The 18,147-nt window shown below is 37.3% G+C and overlaps 1 protein-coding gene across 1 annotated transcript in view; it reads left to right on the top strand.

The window, feature by feature from the left end:
- LOC113631603 (uncharacterized) overlaps positions 1-18,147 on the top strand; it is a 147,262-nt gene that overhangs the window by 113,730 nt on the left and 15,385 nt on the right. The window contains exons 7-8 of the mRNA XM_027128175.1: positions 10,727-10,945; positions 12,984-13,236. Of these exons, the coding sequence (XP_026983976.1) occupies positions 10,727-10,945; positions 12,984-13,236 (472 nt within the window). The remainder of the gene's footprint in view (positions 1-10,726; positions 10,946-12,983; positions 13,237-18,147) is intronic.

The following is an 18,147-nucleotide window of genomic DNA, read 5'->3' as shown; positions in this document are numbered from 1 at the left end:
TTTTTTTTTTTTTTTTTTGCGGTACGCGGGCCTCCCACTGTTGTGGCCTCTCGCGTTGCGGAGCACAGGCTCCAGACGCGCAGGCTCGGCGGCCATGGCTTACAGGCCCAGCCGCTACGTGGCATGTGGGATCTTCCCGGACTGGGGCAGGAACCTGTGTCCCCTGCATCGGCAGGTGGACTCTCAACCACTGCGCCACCAGGGAAGCCCTTTTTTTGAATTTTATTTTATTTACTGTTTTATACAGCAGATTCTTATTAGTTATCTATTTTATTAGTGTATATATGTCAATCCCAGTCTCCCAATTCATCCCACCACCACCCACCACTTTCCCCCCTTGGTGTCCATACGTTTGTTCTCTACATCTGTGTCTCTATTTCTGCCCTGCAAACCCATTCATCTGTACCATTTTTCTAGGTTCCACATATATGCATTAATATACGATATTTGTTTTTCTCTTTCTGACTTACTTCACTCTGTATGACAGTCTCTAGATCCATCCACATCTCTACAAATGACCCAATTTCGTTCTTTATATAGCTGAGTAATATTCCATTGTATATATGTACCACATCTTCTCTATCCATTCATCTGTCGATGGGCATTTAGGTTGCTTCCATGACCTGGCTATTGTAAATAGTGCTGCAATGAACATTGGGGTGCATGTGTCTTTTTGAATTATGGTTTTCTCCGGGTATATGCCCAGTAGTGGGATTGCTGGGTCATATGGTAATTCTGTTTTTAGTTTTTTAAGGAACCTCCGTACTGTTCTCCATAGTGGCTGTATCAATTTACATTCCCACCAACAGTGCAAGAGGGTTCCCTTTTCTTTACACCCTCTCCAGCATTTATTGTTTGTAGATTTTCTGATGATGCCCATTCTAACTGGTGTGAGGTGATACCTCATGTCGTTTTGATTTGCATTTCTCTAATAATTAGTGATGTAGAGCAGATTTTCATGTGCCTCTTGGGCATCTGTATGTCTTCTTTGGAGAAATGTCTATTTACGTATTCAGCCCATTTCTTGATTGGGTTGTTTGTTTTTTTAATATTGAGCTGCATGAGTTATTTATATATTTTGGAGATTAATCCTTTGTTGATTCATTTGCAAATATTTTCTCCCATTCTGAGGGTTGTCTTTTTGTCGTCTTTGTAGTTTCCTTTGCTATGCAAAAGCTTTTAAGTTTCATTAGGTCCCATTTGTTTATTTTTATTTCCATTACTCTAGGAGGTGGATTGAAAAAGATCTTGCTGTGATTTATGTCAAAGAGTGTTCTTCCTATGATTTCCTCTAAGAGTTTTATAGTGTCTGGTCTTACATTTAGGTCTTTAATCCGTTTTGAGTTTATTTTTGTGTATGGTGTTAGGGAGTGTTCTAATTTCATTCTTTGACATGTAGCTGTCCAGTTTTCCCAGTACCACATATTGAAGAGACTGTCTTTTCTCTATTGTATATCCTTGCCTCCTTTGTCGTAGATTAGTTGACCATGGGTGCGTGGGTTTATCTCTGGGCTTTCTATCCTGTTCCATTGATCCATATTTCTGTTTTGGTGCCAGGACCATATTGTCTTGATTATTGTAGCTTTGTAGTATAGTCTGAAGTCAGGGAGTCTAATTCCTCCAGCTCTGTTTTTTTCCCTCAAGACTGCTTTGGCTATTCAGGGTCTTCTGTGTCTCCATACAAATTTTAAGATTTTTGTCCTAGTTCTGTAAAAAATGCCACTAGTAATTTGTTAGGGATTGCATTGGATCTGTAGATTGCTTTGGGTAGTATAGCCATTTTCACAATATTGATTCTTTCAATCCAAGAACATGGTATATCTCTCCATCTGTTTGTGTCATCTTTGATTTCTTTCATAAATGTCTTACAGTTTTTTGAGTACAGGTCTTTTACCTGCTTAGGTAGGTTTACTCCTAGGTATTTTATTCTTTTTGTTGCAATGGTGAATGGGATTGTTTCTTTAATTTCTCTTCCTGATCTTTCGTTGTTAGTGTTTAGGAATGCAAGAGATTTCTGTGCATTAATTTTGTATCCTGAATCTTGACCAGATTCATTGATTAGCTCTAGTAGTTTTCTGGTGGCATCTTTAGGATTCTCTATATATAGTATCATGTCATCTGCAAACAGTGACAGTTTTACGTCTTCTTTTCCAATTTGCATTCCTTTTATTTCTTTTTCTTCTCTGATTGCCATGGCTAGGACTTCCGAAACTGTGTTGAATAATAATGGCAAGAGTGAACATCCTTGTCTTGTTCCTGATCTTAGAGGAAATGCTTTCAGTTTTTCACCATTGAGAATGATGTCTGCTGTGAGTTTGTCATATATAGCCTTTATTATGTTGAGGTAGGTTCCCTCTATGCCTACTTTCTGGAGAGTTTTTATCATAAATCAGTGTTGAATTTTGCCAAAAGCTTTTTCTGCATCTATTGAGATGATCATATGGTTTTTATTCTTCAATTTGTTAATATGGTGTATCACGTTGATTGATTTGAGTATATTGAAGAATCCTTGCATCCCTGGGATAAATCCCACTTGATCATGGTGTATGATCCTTTTAATGTGTTGTTGGATTCTGCTTGTTGAGGATTTTTGCATCTATATTCATCAGTGATATTGGTCTGTAATTTTCTTTTTTGTAGTATCTTTGTCTGGTTTTGGTATCAGGGTGATGGTGGCCTCATAGAATGAATTAGGAGTGTTCCTTCCTCTGCAATGTTTTGGAAGAGTTTGAGAAGGATGGGTGTTACGTCTTCTCTAAATGTTTGATAAAATTCATCTGTGAAGCCATTTGGTGAATGTTGGAAGAATGAATAACAATTGTATCCAAAATATTTTGGTAAATATGTATGTACAGATACTTTTATAAAACTATTTCTCCCAGTGCTTGAAGCAATGACAAAGGAATAGCAGATTTGGACATTTTAGAAAACTTTGGTAAAAAAGAAAACTGATGCCATTTATAATTTATATAGATTTGTCCAATAATCAGCACATGGTTATAGTATTATAATAATACATTTTTTATTAATGCTGTTTCTTTCCAAATAAGTGCTTCTTTGTCTTGACATACTTTTTACCTCATTTTCTTTTAAACAAGATGTCACAGTGAACTTGCCCAAAGAGTTCCTACCAGTCAAATCATTTAATGATACACTGCTGTGCACTTATGAAACTGTCCTCAACTGCCATTTAGAAAATCCTAATGGTGTTTTTCTCATTTCTTAGTCACCAAACAAATAAGCTGGCGTAGCATGGGCTGTATGAATATTGAAATGGGTAAATTCAAGGTATAGGCTAAACTTACTGAATTGGATCATAGTTTTCACCTAAACCATTTGGAAAGCCAGCCATTTAAAACATTATTTATTTAATAAATGCTTGTTTTTAAGCATCTACTCTGCACAAGGCATGATGCTAGAACCTGGGGTTATAGGAGCGAACAAGAAAGACAGTTCTTGGATTCATAGAGCAAACGGCCATGCTAACTCTTTAATGTTAGTGTCAGTTTGCGTTTTGACTGAGTTTCCAGTATAACTTCCCAGTATATCTGAGTGACTTGTAAACCTCCCTCCTGCCAACTCCCCATATACTCAGAGAAGCATGGATTGTGGAAATACACAGGTTTTGGTATCAGACTAAAAGCAGATTAAAATCTAGATTCTGGTCTTGGTTCTGTCTCTTAAAATCTGTATGATTTAAAGTAAATAATTTGAACTTAAAAAAAAATGATGTATAGTAGATTTACAATACTGTGTAAGTTTTAGGTGTGCAACAGTGATTCAGTTTTATATATATAATATTCTTTTTTTTCCCAATACTTTTCCATTATAGGCTATTGTAAGATATTGAATATAGTTTCCTGTGCTATACAGTAAATCCTTGTTGTTTATCTATTTTATATATGACAGTGTGTATCTGTTAATCCCATACTCCTAATTTATACCTCCCCCTACCCTTCCTCTGTGGTAACCCCAAATTTGTTTTTTATGTCTGTGAGTTTGTTTCTGTTTTGTAAATAAGTTCATTTGTACTATTTTTTATATTCCACATATAAGTGATATCATATAATATTTGTCTTTCTCTGTTTGGCTTACAGCCCTTAGTATGATAATCTCCAGCTCCATCCGTGTTGCTGCAAATGGCATTATTTTATTGTTTTTTATGGCTGAGTAACTCCATTGTATATATGTATCACATCTTCTTTATCCACTCATCTGTCTTGGCTATTGTAAATAGTGCTGCTATGAACATGGGGGTGCATGTAACTTTTCGAATTAGAATTTTATCTTTTCTAGTCCAGAAGTGGAATTGCTGGATCATATGGTAACTCTATTTTTAGTTTTTTAAGGAACCTCCATACTCTTTTCCATAGTGGTTGCACCAATTTACATTCCCACCAACAGCGTAGGAGGGTTCTCTTCTCCACACCCTCTCCAGCATTTATTACTTGTAGACTTTTTGATGATGGCCATTCTGACTGGTGTGAGGTGATACCTCGTTGTAGATTTGATTTGCATTTCTCTAATAATTAGCAATGTTGAGCATCTTTTCGTGTGCCTGTTGGCCATCCACATGTCTTTTTTGATAATCTGAACTTTCTTAGTTCTCATTTTCTCACTGCAAAATGTATATAGTAACACGTGTTATCCAAAGTGCCCCTATAAATTAGCTATTTTATATATATATATATATATATATATATATATATATATATATAATAGAGTGCGTTCAATACATAGTAGCTACCAAAAATTCTCACTTACCTTAAAAACTCTTGTCCATTTTTTTCAGGGAAGTAAATGAAAGAGGATGATCTTGTCCAGATTAAGTGGTTTGCAGCTATAAGCCAGCATATGGGGAAAAAAAATCTCTTCAGTGAATTCTTGAGTTTATATTGCTCAATGTCATGATAGCTAATTCCATTTAGAGAAAATTTATATTAATCCTAGTGACCAACATTTGTATAATTTTTTAGGTTTCGCAACATTTCCATATGCTGGATGTTGATGATGGCAGCCACACTGCTGGCTCCTTATTACGATGCTGGTGATTTCAAACTAAGGTTTCCAGCTCTGATATCCCTTGAACTTCACTTCCATAAGTACAACAGACTGTTGGGTAAATTCTCTTGAATAAATCATAAGCGTTTTCCATATGCAGGTCAAGAGGAGCTTATTGGGGTTTCTGTGTGTTTGGTTCTTTCATTTTTCCCTTTTCGCCATCAAATTTTTTTTTCTCATATGTTCTCCACTCAGTCACCTTTGGATGAGTTACCTGAGCCAGAAACTTTGGGACCACTTTTGAGTCTTTTTTTAAGACCCCATGTTCAAACAGTCTCCAAGTCTTGTTAACTGTAAGGCAGTATCTCTCAAATCCACCTATTTATCTGTCCCTCCACCTCTTTCACTCCCTTTCCCTCAAGAGGGTTACCACTGGCATTTGGGCATGTTATGGGTTGAATTGTATCCCCTCAAACAATATGTTGAGGTTCTAAACCCTAGTACCTCAGAATGTGACCTTACCTGGAAGAGGGTCATTGCAGATGTAAGTTAAGATGAGGCAGTCCTAGAGTAGGGTGGGCCCTTAATCCAATATCGTATCCTTACATGTGAAGACACAGACACACAAAACAAAGATCGCCACGTGAAGATGGAGGCAGAGGTTGGATTTATGCTGCCACTAGCCAAGGAATGCCTGGGGCTACCAGAAGCTGAAAGAGGCAAGAAAAGATCTGTCCTCTTCTATGCTCCCTCCTCCCACGCCCAGAACCTTCAGGGAGAGCATGGCTCTTCCAACACCTTGATTGAGGACTTATAGCCTCCAGAATTGTGAGAGAATACATTTCTTTTGTTTGAAATCACCCAGATTTGTGGTGCCGGTAGCCCTAGGGAACTAATACAGGGTGCAAGAGTTCTTCCTTGTTTGAGGCTCTCAAACATGTTATCCAGAAATGTGTTGCCTTTTGCCATCCTTCATGTCACTGTGACAACCAAGAATATCCATGCCCATACTTCTGAGTGCAACTGTTATGCTCTCCATTGAGCAGCACAGGGTAGGTCATCATCTAACTCATAATCCTTTCTCCCCCTGAGTCTGGACCCTCTCCACACATTTTCATCTGGCGACTGGGACAATGTTTCTAAACTACAAACATGGTAGCCTTCCCTGTCTCCTTCACCCTAAAATACTTCGTGGGCTATTGATGGTGGCAGAATAGAGCCCAAACTCCTTAATATGGCATGAGCTGACCAGGCCCCATCATAAGAAGGTCTCTTCTACTTCTCCAGCTTCAGCCTCTATCACTACTACTTAGTGATACAAAGACTTTCTTCACCCAGCTCAACTTACTTTCAGTTTTAGAAATGGAACTTTATTCTTCCGAGAATGACCTGTGTGATGGAATGCCCTCCCAGCTTTTCTACCTACACCCTCACTCTCATTTGTCTAATTCCTCTTCACTTGACAGATCTTAAGATTTGGTCATATACAAATTCCTAGGGACTCATTCACTGAAGAAGAGAGTTTAAGAGTACATTCCATGCTTTTTTTTCAAAGCAATCTTGGTCTTTTTTTTTTTTTTTATTACACTGATGGATCATAGAAATCTTGTTTGATTTCAGGTCTCTATAAGGACTGGGCATGGAAGGGGGTTATATGTGTGTCATACGAAATGTGGCTGAAGTTCAGAGAAATAGGTTTCATTTAATAGCTGAATACTGGATGACCTCACCATTCTTCTCACCCTCTGGCAGCTTGCCCCGTGAGCGATAGAGGAGCTGCCTGCACGAATGGAGGAGTAGCTGCTGGCCTCAATGTGATTTTGCAATGATCTGTGTGCTCTATGGCTGCCTTCATAACCAACAAATCAATTCCCACTCTACGTATTACACACCCCAGTGGCAGAGGCCATTTATTATCCTTTTGATGATCATACTCTTTGTACATAACCAAGAAAGATTACAGAGGAAGGAAAGAACAGTTGAAATGTGGATGAAGATATTGTACTATGGCACTGCATTCCATAGTGTGTCTTGCATGTATACAAGAATGAAAAAGACGCTTTCTTTCAAGACAGTTTGGAAACATGGATGCAGAATTGTCCTTTGAATGAAATCTATTTTAAGAACAACATATGGAGAGAGCATTGTCATGCAGTTTTATATCGGTGCACATTTAGATTTCAGGTGCAAGTTCAAAATGATTAAGAGAGAAGGACTCAGATTTTCTTGTCATTCGGGAATTGTTTATAAGGCTGTACTTGACTAGCTGTGTTCGACTAATGAGCTTTTTGATACGTCCTTTTATTTGGCATCATCTTTCATCAACTGATTCTTTTATTAATTTCTAACTTTGCAGTATCCAGTTTTTTAAACTCTAAATGATTGATGCCAAGGTTTTCCTAATTCTTTAAATCCAGACGCTATAGTTACTATTGTTAAACAAACATATAAAAACAAATAATGAATTGTGTTGACTAGGTGCAAGAAAATTGAATATTTTGAATTAGATATAAATGGTACATGGTGAAATTCTGGTGTTATTTATCCTAAACCAAACACCCCATAAACAAATAACGTAGATCTGAATGTGGATGGGAAACATTTTATCAGTGAAACTAATGGTAAAAGTATGACTTGATAGTGGGTTCTGTTCATAAATATTTAAGCTGCTTAGTCAGTAGATGAAAAGAACAGTGGAAATTTCCAAAGGTCAAAGAAGCTACTGTCTTTTCTGTTTCGCATCATTTGAGATTTTCCAGTTTTTTGCTAACAACACAATGCCAAATCTGTGTTTGATTTTGTCTTCTCTTTGAAGAGGCAAAACAGTGACAGAATAATTAACTGAAGAGGAGATCATGCACAGAATATTTTCCTTTGGCGGTGTAGAAAGTCCTGGGTTTCATTTCACATGATGGTAAACGTAGTGAAGTATTCTGGAATCGTTCTTTAAGAGAGTCAGTCTCCTGACAATTTTACCATTGGTAAACCAAAGCCTCTTGGGGGTCTGTTTCCTGTTTAACTATTCCTCGTTTGAGTAACTGAAAAGTATGCTTAGTAGAAAGCCGGCACATGGTTTTCAGTTAGATGATGCTCTACACCTTTATGGAAAAATACACACAAGAACAACCAAAATAAATTGTCAATGTCAAGTTCAGTGCCTTATTAGCCCTGTGCAGACCAAAAAGCTAAAGTCATGGATTGGTATTTTAAGGGGAATAATGGGTTTTCTTTTACTTACTGTTGTTAGTTTTTTGCTTTTCTTCTCTTTCTCTCCCAAAGACTCTTGTTTCTATTATTTAGCTTCTTTTGGTGATACAATGTCATTATGTTTGATAGTCTTCAGAGAGAGATGAGCTTTTGTATATAAAATCTTTGGAATCTGTCTATGAATTCCATTTCTGTTAATGTTCCTACAATGCCTTGAACTGCTGTGGTTAGTCACTAAGCCACTGAACTACTTACTATGGTACCAGCTTCTCCTTTGGTAATGTGTTTATAATCAGGACTATTTTTGGTTGAGGAATTTGCTGAATTATTCTAGAATAGAATTAGACAAGTTAATCCGGGAACTTGGAGCCTAGTTCTTATAAAGATTAATTACTGGTTTAATAAAACCGACATTTTATTAAACCCGTGATAGTATATACCAATGATATTTACAGTTTTAATTAAATAACAAATATATGCATGTCCATGTTTAAATCTCTTTAAACAAAAGAACCATGTAATCATTTAGACAGATCTCATACATTTCTTGGGCTTGGTGGAAAGCCAGCTTATTTCAAAGTAGCTCTGCTAAATATAGGAAGACAAAATGAGGGAGAAGCAGATTATTGAGTGTTTATTATTTTGTAATAGTAGCCTAGGAATAGCTCTGTTCAGAGTGTTTTATATCTGTTAACTGAGTTGTCATATTGACCCTGGAATATTGGTACTATTCTCATCTCCTTTTTCCATATGAGGAAACAAAGGCGTAGAAAGGAATTTCATACCCAGACAGCCAGATTCTAGAGCTTGTACTTCAGTCACTAAGCTGTGGTAACTCTACTGAATACTCACTGCACGTAGTCATGGGAATGGGTGGGGAATGAGTTCTGTCCCTACAGATGTTTTCAGATAGCCTCTTCATCTTTTTTCTTACAAACTGTTATTTTATTTTACTTTAGCTTTTTTCTTTGAACAGCTTTATTGAGATATATAATTCATTTACCATACCATTCGCCTATTTAAAGTGTACAATTTAAAGTTTTTAGGATATTCACACTAGTGCAACCATCACCAGAGTCAACTTTACAATATCACCCCAAAAGAAACACAGTACCCATGAACACTGACGATTCTTTCTGCTTCAGGCCCCAACCCCTCCTTGTTTTTTTTTTTTGCAAACAATTTTAGAAACTTTGAAAACATCTCTTGCCATCAACACAAAACAGAGAGAGGAAACCAGAGCTAAATCAGAATTACTGTATGTAGCTCTTTCATGTTTCGTTTCAACAGAAAATGTCAGTATTGTGTTAAAGAATACAAGAGTTCTTAAGTTTCGAATTCTCATTCATATGTTTTTAGTGGTATGTTAATCACTCATTTCAATTTTCAACCTGAAATAGTTAACTTTGAACAGATTATATGCCAATAATTAAATCTAATCTTAATAAAGAGGGATCATTGTGAGTAGGTGAGGTAAGCAGGACTATGGTATAGATTTTAAAGATTAAAAAAAGTTTACTGCTATAATAATTTATTTCCATATTTCTTTAAAAAATGTAACACACACATAACGTAAAATTTACCATGTTTTTTTACTTTATTTTATTTTTTAAAAAATTTATCATCTTAACTATTTTAAGTGTACAGTTCAGTTGTGTTAAGTGTATTCACATTGTGGTGCAACCCATTTCCACAACTTTTTCATCTTGTAAAACTGAAACTCTGTACCATTAAATAGCTCCCCATTTCCCCTTCTCCCAGATCCTGGCAACCACCATTCTACTTTCCGTGTCTCTGAATTTGACTCCTCTGGGCACCTCCTATAAGTGGAATCACACAGTATTTGTCTTTCTATGACTGGCTGACTTCATTTAGCAATAATGTCCTCAAGGTTCATCCATGTTGTAGCGTGTGAAAGAATTTCCTTCCTTTTATTTTTTTCCTTCTTTTTAAGGCTAATAATATTCCACTTGATGGACAGTTAGGCTTTTCCCACCTTTTGGTTATTATGAATAATGCTGCTATGAACATAGGCGTACGAATATCTGTTTGGGATCCTGCTTTAAATTCTTCTGGATAAATACCCAGAAGGAGTATTGCTGGATCATACGGTAGTTGTATTTTCTAAATTTTTGAGAGCCTGCCATACTGTTTTGCACAACAATTATATCATTTTACATTCCCACCAACAGTGCATAAGAGTTCCAATTTTTCCACATTCTTATCAACACGTTGTTTTCTGGCTTTTTTTTTCTTTCGTTTTGATAGTAACCATTTTAATAGGTATGAGGAGATATCTCCTAGTGGTTTTGATTTGCATTTCCATATCCATGTATTTTTATGTTCCCCTTTAGTAATCCATTATAGCAAAAAGGAACATAGCTAGTTTGAGTCCCAGGTAGCTCAGAAGTAATTTCATTCAATTTTACTTTCACTATGTCTTTATTATTATTCTCAAAATATCTTACTTTTGGTTGTACTTAAGCTCAGAATTTATCTATTATTTGTTTGTTTGTAGCTGTTCTTCAGTAGCTGATAGTACTGGATCTGGAGAATTCTTCAAGCATCTCTATTTTGTGCTGGCGTCAGTGTTTTCAGAACTTCAGTTCGCTCAATGGCAAAGCCAGGGCTTCTGGTACATTATCTTGCTGACGGCTTCTCTCTGGTTCCTGAGGCTCTACCTGCATTACCTCAGCCAGTGGCTTTTCCTCCAGGCCATTTCAATTCCTGTTACAAAGTGAGTGCTTTCCCCTGACAGTCAAAGGAATGCATTTTCATCTTGAGAGGCCAAATGAAAGTAAAAAACTCCTCTCCCATCCGTTTACCGTAAGACCTAAAATGCAGGTATGATTTGAGAAGACAAAAATGTCTTTATCTAAGAGCAGGAATGTCTATTACAGTTATATTCTCATTTTGGGCCTGTATATACAAATACTTAACCAGTACATCAATATTTATTTAAAATTTAGCAGATTCAACTATGTTCTAATATCTGAGCAGAATCCAAAAAGGAATTTAGCAACAATATTTTATCCTATTTTGATTTTATCAGAGTGACTTAGGCTGCAGGTATTTTAGAAGTAATATAAGTATGATTTATCACCTATACTCAGAGAAGCAAAGATTGCTTCTTCTGCAAAATGATTGAATTCAAACAATTACTGAACTCAAGCCCAGGCAGCATTCTGGGCCATTATCCTCTGGAAAAAGATGACACTTTAAAGGTTATCTCTCCATAAACATGATTCCAGAGACACTATAGATAGACCAACAGATAGATATCAATACAAGTAAAATTCATTTTTTCAAATGTAGATGGTACAGATAAAAATAAAGATGTGTGTATATTTTCAATTAAGAAGGCTGCAAACTATTTTAAGACACTTTGAGAAGAAATATGTGTGTGTTATACATACACACATACAGTTTTTGATCATCTTTTATAATTAAATCACAAATATCTGAATATATTATAGAATATACAACTTTAAATGTACTAAATAACTGTATTTTCATGGCAGAATTTTATATAGCTGTTATATTCCTTTCTTCCCTTCTTTTTCTTTCCTCTTTCTTTTTTTCTTTCTTTTGTGTGAGAGTTTCTAAAGCAGAAAGGATAAATATTATCTGCTTGGGCTAGTTGCTTTTTGCTATTTGCTGTCTTACTTCTTCAATAGAAAAGGAAGCTCTATCTTTATTGGTTGTTAATGAAATGAGACTGCAAAAAAATATCCTGGTAGCTCAGCTTATTCAATTTCTTAAGCAACAGAGGACCTAATACGTTAGGATGTTTTGTTGACTATTGCCTAGTTCCGCAGGCTCGAATCATACATTAACTCCATGTCACATTGTAGTTATGAGACATGACAATAGCTACAGCCACAGTGAGCATTTTTTCTGCTTTTACTCTGTTAGGTCCTCTGCTAAGAAATGTATACACCTTATTTTATTTGATATTCACAACAGCCTAAGAACAAAGTGTAAAAACTGCCTTCAGAGCAAAGGTCAAGGAATGGAATAAATGAAGAACTCTTTTTAGTAGAGAGCTGATAAGCTGATAAGAACTCTTTTTAGTAGAGAGCTGAGATGCACAAGCAGCATTAACTACAAAATAACTTTAGAAGGCTGAAACACAGGGGAGGGAAAAATTTGAGTCAACGAAGGCTCACTTTGCATGGAAAGACGGTGCCAAAGTCTGGGTGAAGGCTGCTTGAATTACTGGGCTCACCTTGGATTCAAGCCTTAGGTCAAGTTGTCCCTTTAGATGTTTTTGTTGTCAGCAGTGTTGTTGTTGTATTTAGGGGGTCTAGCTAGAGGAATCACAAACAAAATTAATCAGTGATGTCAAAATTCTGGAGAATTATGAGATTTATTTATATTTCTGATTTCTGTTAGAGATTGAGTCATTACTAAGTCCACTGATATACTTTGCATTTCAAATAGCCTATTAATGAGTATGTGTGACCTGCTGGGCAGTTCTTAGTCTAAAGAATGCTCTGCTCAGTGGATCAAAATGATATCCTTTCTATGATGGCATATGAAATTTACAAGAACAATGAACAAGGTAGAATTTGCCTTCTCCTCAAAAGTGAGCTGTTGCGGAGTTTCTAAGGAAAAGATGAAGACTTCTAACACTTAATTTTGGGGTACTATTAAGTGTCAAGTTTTCTCTACAAAAAAAAGAAAGCATTTCGTTCTATAAAATGTTTTGTATATGCAGCATTTTATAGACTTCTTCTCCTTTGCACACATGTGATTGCTTTGTTTTCCCATAGATTCCATTTTTCCCCCCTCACGGTTGAGCTCTGCTACCCAAGCTCTTTACTTCGCATCGGAGAAGAGTTGCTTGTTGTTGTGATGGGGCCTTTAATGCTGAACGCAGTGGTACTTCCCTTGGTTCTGATCAGATGGGGCTGTCAGGTACTGTTTGCCTTCTGCCCTGATGTCCTGTCAAAGTTAATCATCACCATGGGACTATGGACAGTTCTGGACCCACTGGCAGTGTTTATTGTGGATACTATCCTGGGGGTAAGTCAAGTAAAATAATCGGGACACGAGTCCTTGACATAGAATGTAACGTTAGTGCACAAATCAGTTGACACGGGAAGTTTCAATAGTCATGTACAATTCAATATTCATCTTAAATTGAAGTTATTCATTTTTTTCATAATAAAAAATTGTGGATGTCTAATATAATCATTTTAAGTGTAATTTTAGCTATGTTAAAGAAACACTTGCAAAATGGGTAGAAAATAATGTTGGAGATCAAATCTAAACTAATTGGTGCATTTTCAACATTATTGCAAAGAAGCTTTCTTTTGTAACATTTTTGGTAACTTTTTTTTAATATTAAGGATTTTCACAGCCAAACTTCATAAAAAAGTAATCGTGCAGTAGTTCCTTTAATTTGTTAGGTTATTTATTTCCTTTTGATGTAATACTCTTTCATAATAGATATACTCAAGAAGAAGAATAAGAGCTTTTTTAACATTTCTAAGTAATAAATAATTTTAAAAATTACTCCTTAGGCATTTATTTTGACATTTGTGATGTTTATGAAATGACGAAATGGTGCATCTTCACTCTAAAATATATAGTTTTAGGATTTCATAATTAAGAATGAGGTACTAACATATGATTATGTATAAAAATGCTAATAATGATTCTAAATCAAATATTCATTTGTAAAATTATCTAAATTTATGTAATAATACTCCTTAACTGGTGTAGTTCTCCTTTTAAGAAGAAAGGTTTCCAGCCGCTGTATATGTGTTTAGACTATATTCACTGTGCCTATAGCAGATCATAGGGATGGGATTTTTGATGAACTCTGCTTATTCACAGTATTTGAAATGGGTTCTACCATTAATCATGTGCTCTTAGAACTGAAGACCAAACTGCTGTCCACTCCACATCCATGAAAATGTGGTGCTGTGGTAGGTTCGGATCTGCAAAGCCTGCAGCTCTTATTTCTATCTCTCAGGCCGTGCTACACTGCAAGAGTGTGTCTCCAACTTTTATGTGCTTGCACGTCACCTGGGGATCTTATCAAAATACAAATTCTGATTCAGCAGGTGGGGCCTGAAATTCTGCGTTTTAACAGACTCCTAGATGTTGCCAAGGATGCTGGTTCCATGGACCAAATCAGACTGTGACAAGTTGATAGACCCTCTACTGAGAAGGTGTCTCCCTTCCCTTGGCTGTTTGCTAAGCTGGCTTTCACTTGCTCAAGGTTCCTGGGCTGCTCTCAACAAGACTGGGGTCCTTGATGTACTGAGTCCACTAATGACCTTTTAGGCCTTGTGTGAGAATTCTGACTTTTTATTTCAGAGTGGAACGACCTCTGCTTAGAACCTGCAGACAAATGTGACAGTTGACTCTGCAACCATGTAGGTCATTTTAATATTATCAAAACAAACAGTGAACATCGAGCCTACCAAAGTACCTAGCTTCTAGCCTCCCTGCCAAGGAAAATTTGTCAGTGCTTGGAAGGCTTGTTTTCAAGTTCTAACCTGTGACCACCCTTGAAGCCTCAGTACCATGGACCACCTTGATGACAGTCAGAAGTGGTCGTGTTTTCTACCCCATCCTACGTTCCTTCACCCCTCTGATTAGACTCCAGGTTCATGAGGACAAGGCCGTACCATCAAGGTTTGTTGAGCAGGAGATGTAGAGACGGATGCTGTCTGCATTCCAGTAGGACTATAGCCCATGGCCTCTCACAGTTCCTCCTGGGGCCAGTTTGCTCCTATTGCAACACCACACGGGAAGCCGTCTGGGAGGATGCGCCACCGTCCTTTATGATCTTCTGAGATCTCCTCATAAGGAAAGTCTACAGCTCTCCTGGAATGGCTTTCCTTCTTCCAGACAGGTCCCCTAGAGAGATTACTAGCTGAATAGTCCACTGTATCAAAGGCAGCTGACAAAATGAGCTGTCTTAATTTACTCTGGGGCCTCTGATGTCATCTACAGGAAAGTAACCTCCAGCAGGGCCATCTCCGAACCAGTTCAGAAGTCTGTAACCTGATGGAAGCTGACTTGGATTCTAATAGATGAGTGTAACACCCATATCTTTCTCCACTTGGAAAGAAAAGCTTGACGGCTCGTTCCCGGTCTGCACAATATTCAATCTCTAGTTAGAATCCATCATGTTTCATTGCCGATGACATCCACTTTTGCTGTCTTTAAGAAAACTCGAAAGCTGCCTGTGATCCACAGATCAGCAGCATTGGAGTCCGTACTTGGATACTCTCACCAATTGAATAAAAAGATGTGTTTTAACCTGCTCTACGGTGATAAGTTTGAGAAGATCTGCTCTAAAGCAGTGGTTCTTAAAATTAGGTCCCTGGACCAACAGCATTAGTTTCACCTGGGAACTTAGCAGAAATGCAGAATCTCAGGCCCTGTACCTCACTCACTCTTGAGGTAAAAACTCTGGGAATGGGGCCAGCCTCTGAAGGGGCTTTGTTTTTTTGGGTTTTTTTTTGTGCGGTACGCGGGCCTCTCACTGTTGCGGCCTCTCCTGTTGTGGAGCACAGGCTCCAAACCTGCAGGCTCAGCGGCCACGGCTGACGGGCCCAGCTGCTCCGCGGCATGTGGGATCTTCCCGGACCGGGGCACGAACCCGCGTCTCTTGCATCGGCAGGCGGACTCTCAACCACTGCGCCACCAGGGAAGCCCGGCTTTGGGTTTTAACAGGACTTCCAGATGATTTTCATGCTTAGTAAAGTTGGAGAACTACTGCTCCACATGGCATCATGGTTATCGTAGTTTCAGTGTCACTAATGAAATTCAGGTTGCCCGAGTTCATACCTCCCAGTTCTTCCAGCACTTCCTTCTAGCAGGTAAAGCTCAGAATCATCTGTGTTTGATCACAGTTGGCCGGTCAGGAGAGATGCTACCTAATTTCACTAATAATTTTTGTCTTGGATCCATTTTTTTTCATGGAAATCTAAAGGGTATGTGGCAGGTGGAATGATTGGAGGCTGGAGCATTGACTGGCTGTTGATGTTGCTGATAACAGTTTGCCTGTCGCTCAGTTTGCTGATTCAGAGGTTGGCAATGCATTCCTCTGACCGCCATCCATGATACTATGCTCAGAAATTCCACTGGGTTCATAAATTCATTCTCTCACTGAGCCTTTGTCTAGATAAAAAGTAGGGAAAAGATTTGCTGTCAGCGATGTGGCGTTGGATCAGTCAACCTCTCCAGGCTTCAATTTCCTCAATGAATTACAAAACAGTAAGAATACCCATAAACAGTAACACCTACCTTACTCAATTCACAGTTTGTTGAGAGAGTCAAATGAGAGACCATCTGGGAAGAAACTGGAAAATCTAAGGCATCATACATATAAAACAAACCAGCAGGAGGATTATAATGAAGTGATGATACTTATGCTGTGTGAATGTTACACGATGTAACCACCACTGCCCCAGTGGTCCAAGCAGGAACTTACAATCTAGTTGGGGAATCAAAATATTCAGTGTGTGATCAATACCATTCGGGAGGTGTATGGCTCATTCCCTTATATCCTTCAGGTCTTTGTTCTAATAACACCTTTTCGGTGATACCTTTTCTGATCAAAATGTTTAATAACACAGCCCATTCCTCCTATACGTTCTTCCTGCTTTACAGTTTTCCTCAAAATATCATTCTCTAATATACCACGCATGTTACTTCATCTTACTTACATGTTTACTATCATTTGCTTTCCACCCCATCCCCACTTCAATGTAAGTTCCGAGAAGGTAGGGCTTTTGTGTACTCTTATTCACTCTTTTATCTTCAGAGCTTAATGATGCTTAGTAGGCATTCAATACCATACGTGGGGGTCAGATGAATGATTAGCAGCTATTGATTAGATTATGTTATCAGCATCAAACATATAGCATTTTTTTTGTTTCATCAGCGAATCCCATGTCTATTTCTTTATTTTCCAAAAAGCAGCAGAAGGGAAGATATGGAATAGGAGAAATGCATGGTAACCCTTACAGATCTGCTGCCTAAAATCCTAGCACCAAGCTCACATTTCGCACGGTAAACCGATTAACAAGTAGAGAGCGTAAAAATAAAAGTTCTGAAGTGGTGATGGAAGAAGCAGTCGAGAGTCAGAACAGCTGAATTCTATCACTGCCCAATCACTAACGGATATTTTGGTGTAGGGAAGATACACATTAACCTATCTAGGGTTCTGTTTTTATCTGTATCTGTGTACTGTGGATTAGTTTTAAACGTGCCCTACTAAGCTATATTTATATAATTGTCAGTTTAAAAAGTAGAGAAATTCTTCTTTCTCTCTTACATTGGCGAAAAAAATACCTTATTTACATTTATATGGCATATGACTTACACTTGAGATCATGAGAGTCATAATTAAAGAACATTCATATTTTATAAACTCAAAGGTCAAAGATGTCATATGGCAATGTCTTAGGTACATAGCATTTTATATTTGCTTTTAAAGACCTCATTGCCTTGTATTTATTTCTAACCCAACATATAATATGGTTTTCCTTGTCTAAAATAAAGACTTATTATTAAATTGACCTAATGTAAACTTTGGTTTTCAAGATCACATTAAGTAGCCTGATAACTTTTATAAGTTTCTAAAATAAGCCATCTATTTCATGCATAGAACAATTTAAATTCCTTTCAAATCTGCTTCAGAGAGAAAAGAATATTTCCACCATCATATCTAATTCCTTCATATCTTGTGCTCATTAAATTCAGAAGTTAATAGTACATAAATAAAACATGGCTTTTACTTTATAGATTGCATGTAGAGTGCACACATTTAAACGCCTATAGGGAAGATGAGAAAATCCTGGGAAACCAACCATGCAAATCCAGTCTTTTTCTTCCTGCAGCTGAAGATCTGATATCTTCAGCACACTGAAAATGTAATTTAAAAACAAATTATACTCTCAGTTGGTCTTT

This window comes from Aethalodelphis obliquidens, unplaced genomic scaffold, assembly GCF_003676395.1.
Source record: "Aethalodelphis obliquidens isolate GAN/ISIS:26980383/991018 unplaced genomic scaffold, ASM367639v1 scaffold34, whole genome shotgun sequence".
NCBI lineage: Eukaryota > Metazoa > Chordata > Mammalia > Artiodactyla > Delphinidae > Aethalodelphis > Aethalodelphis obliquidens.
This window is presented reverse-complemented; position numbering and strand designations above follow the sequence as displayed.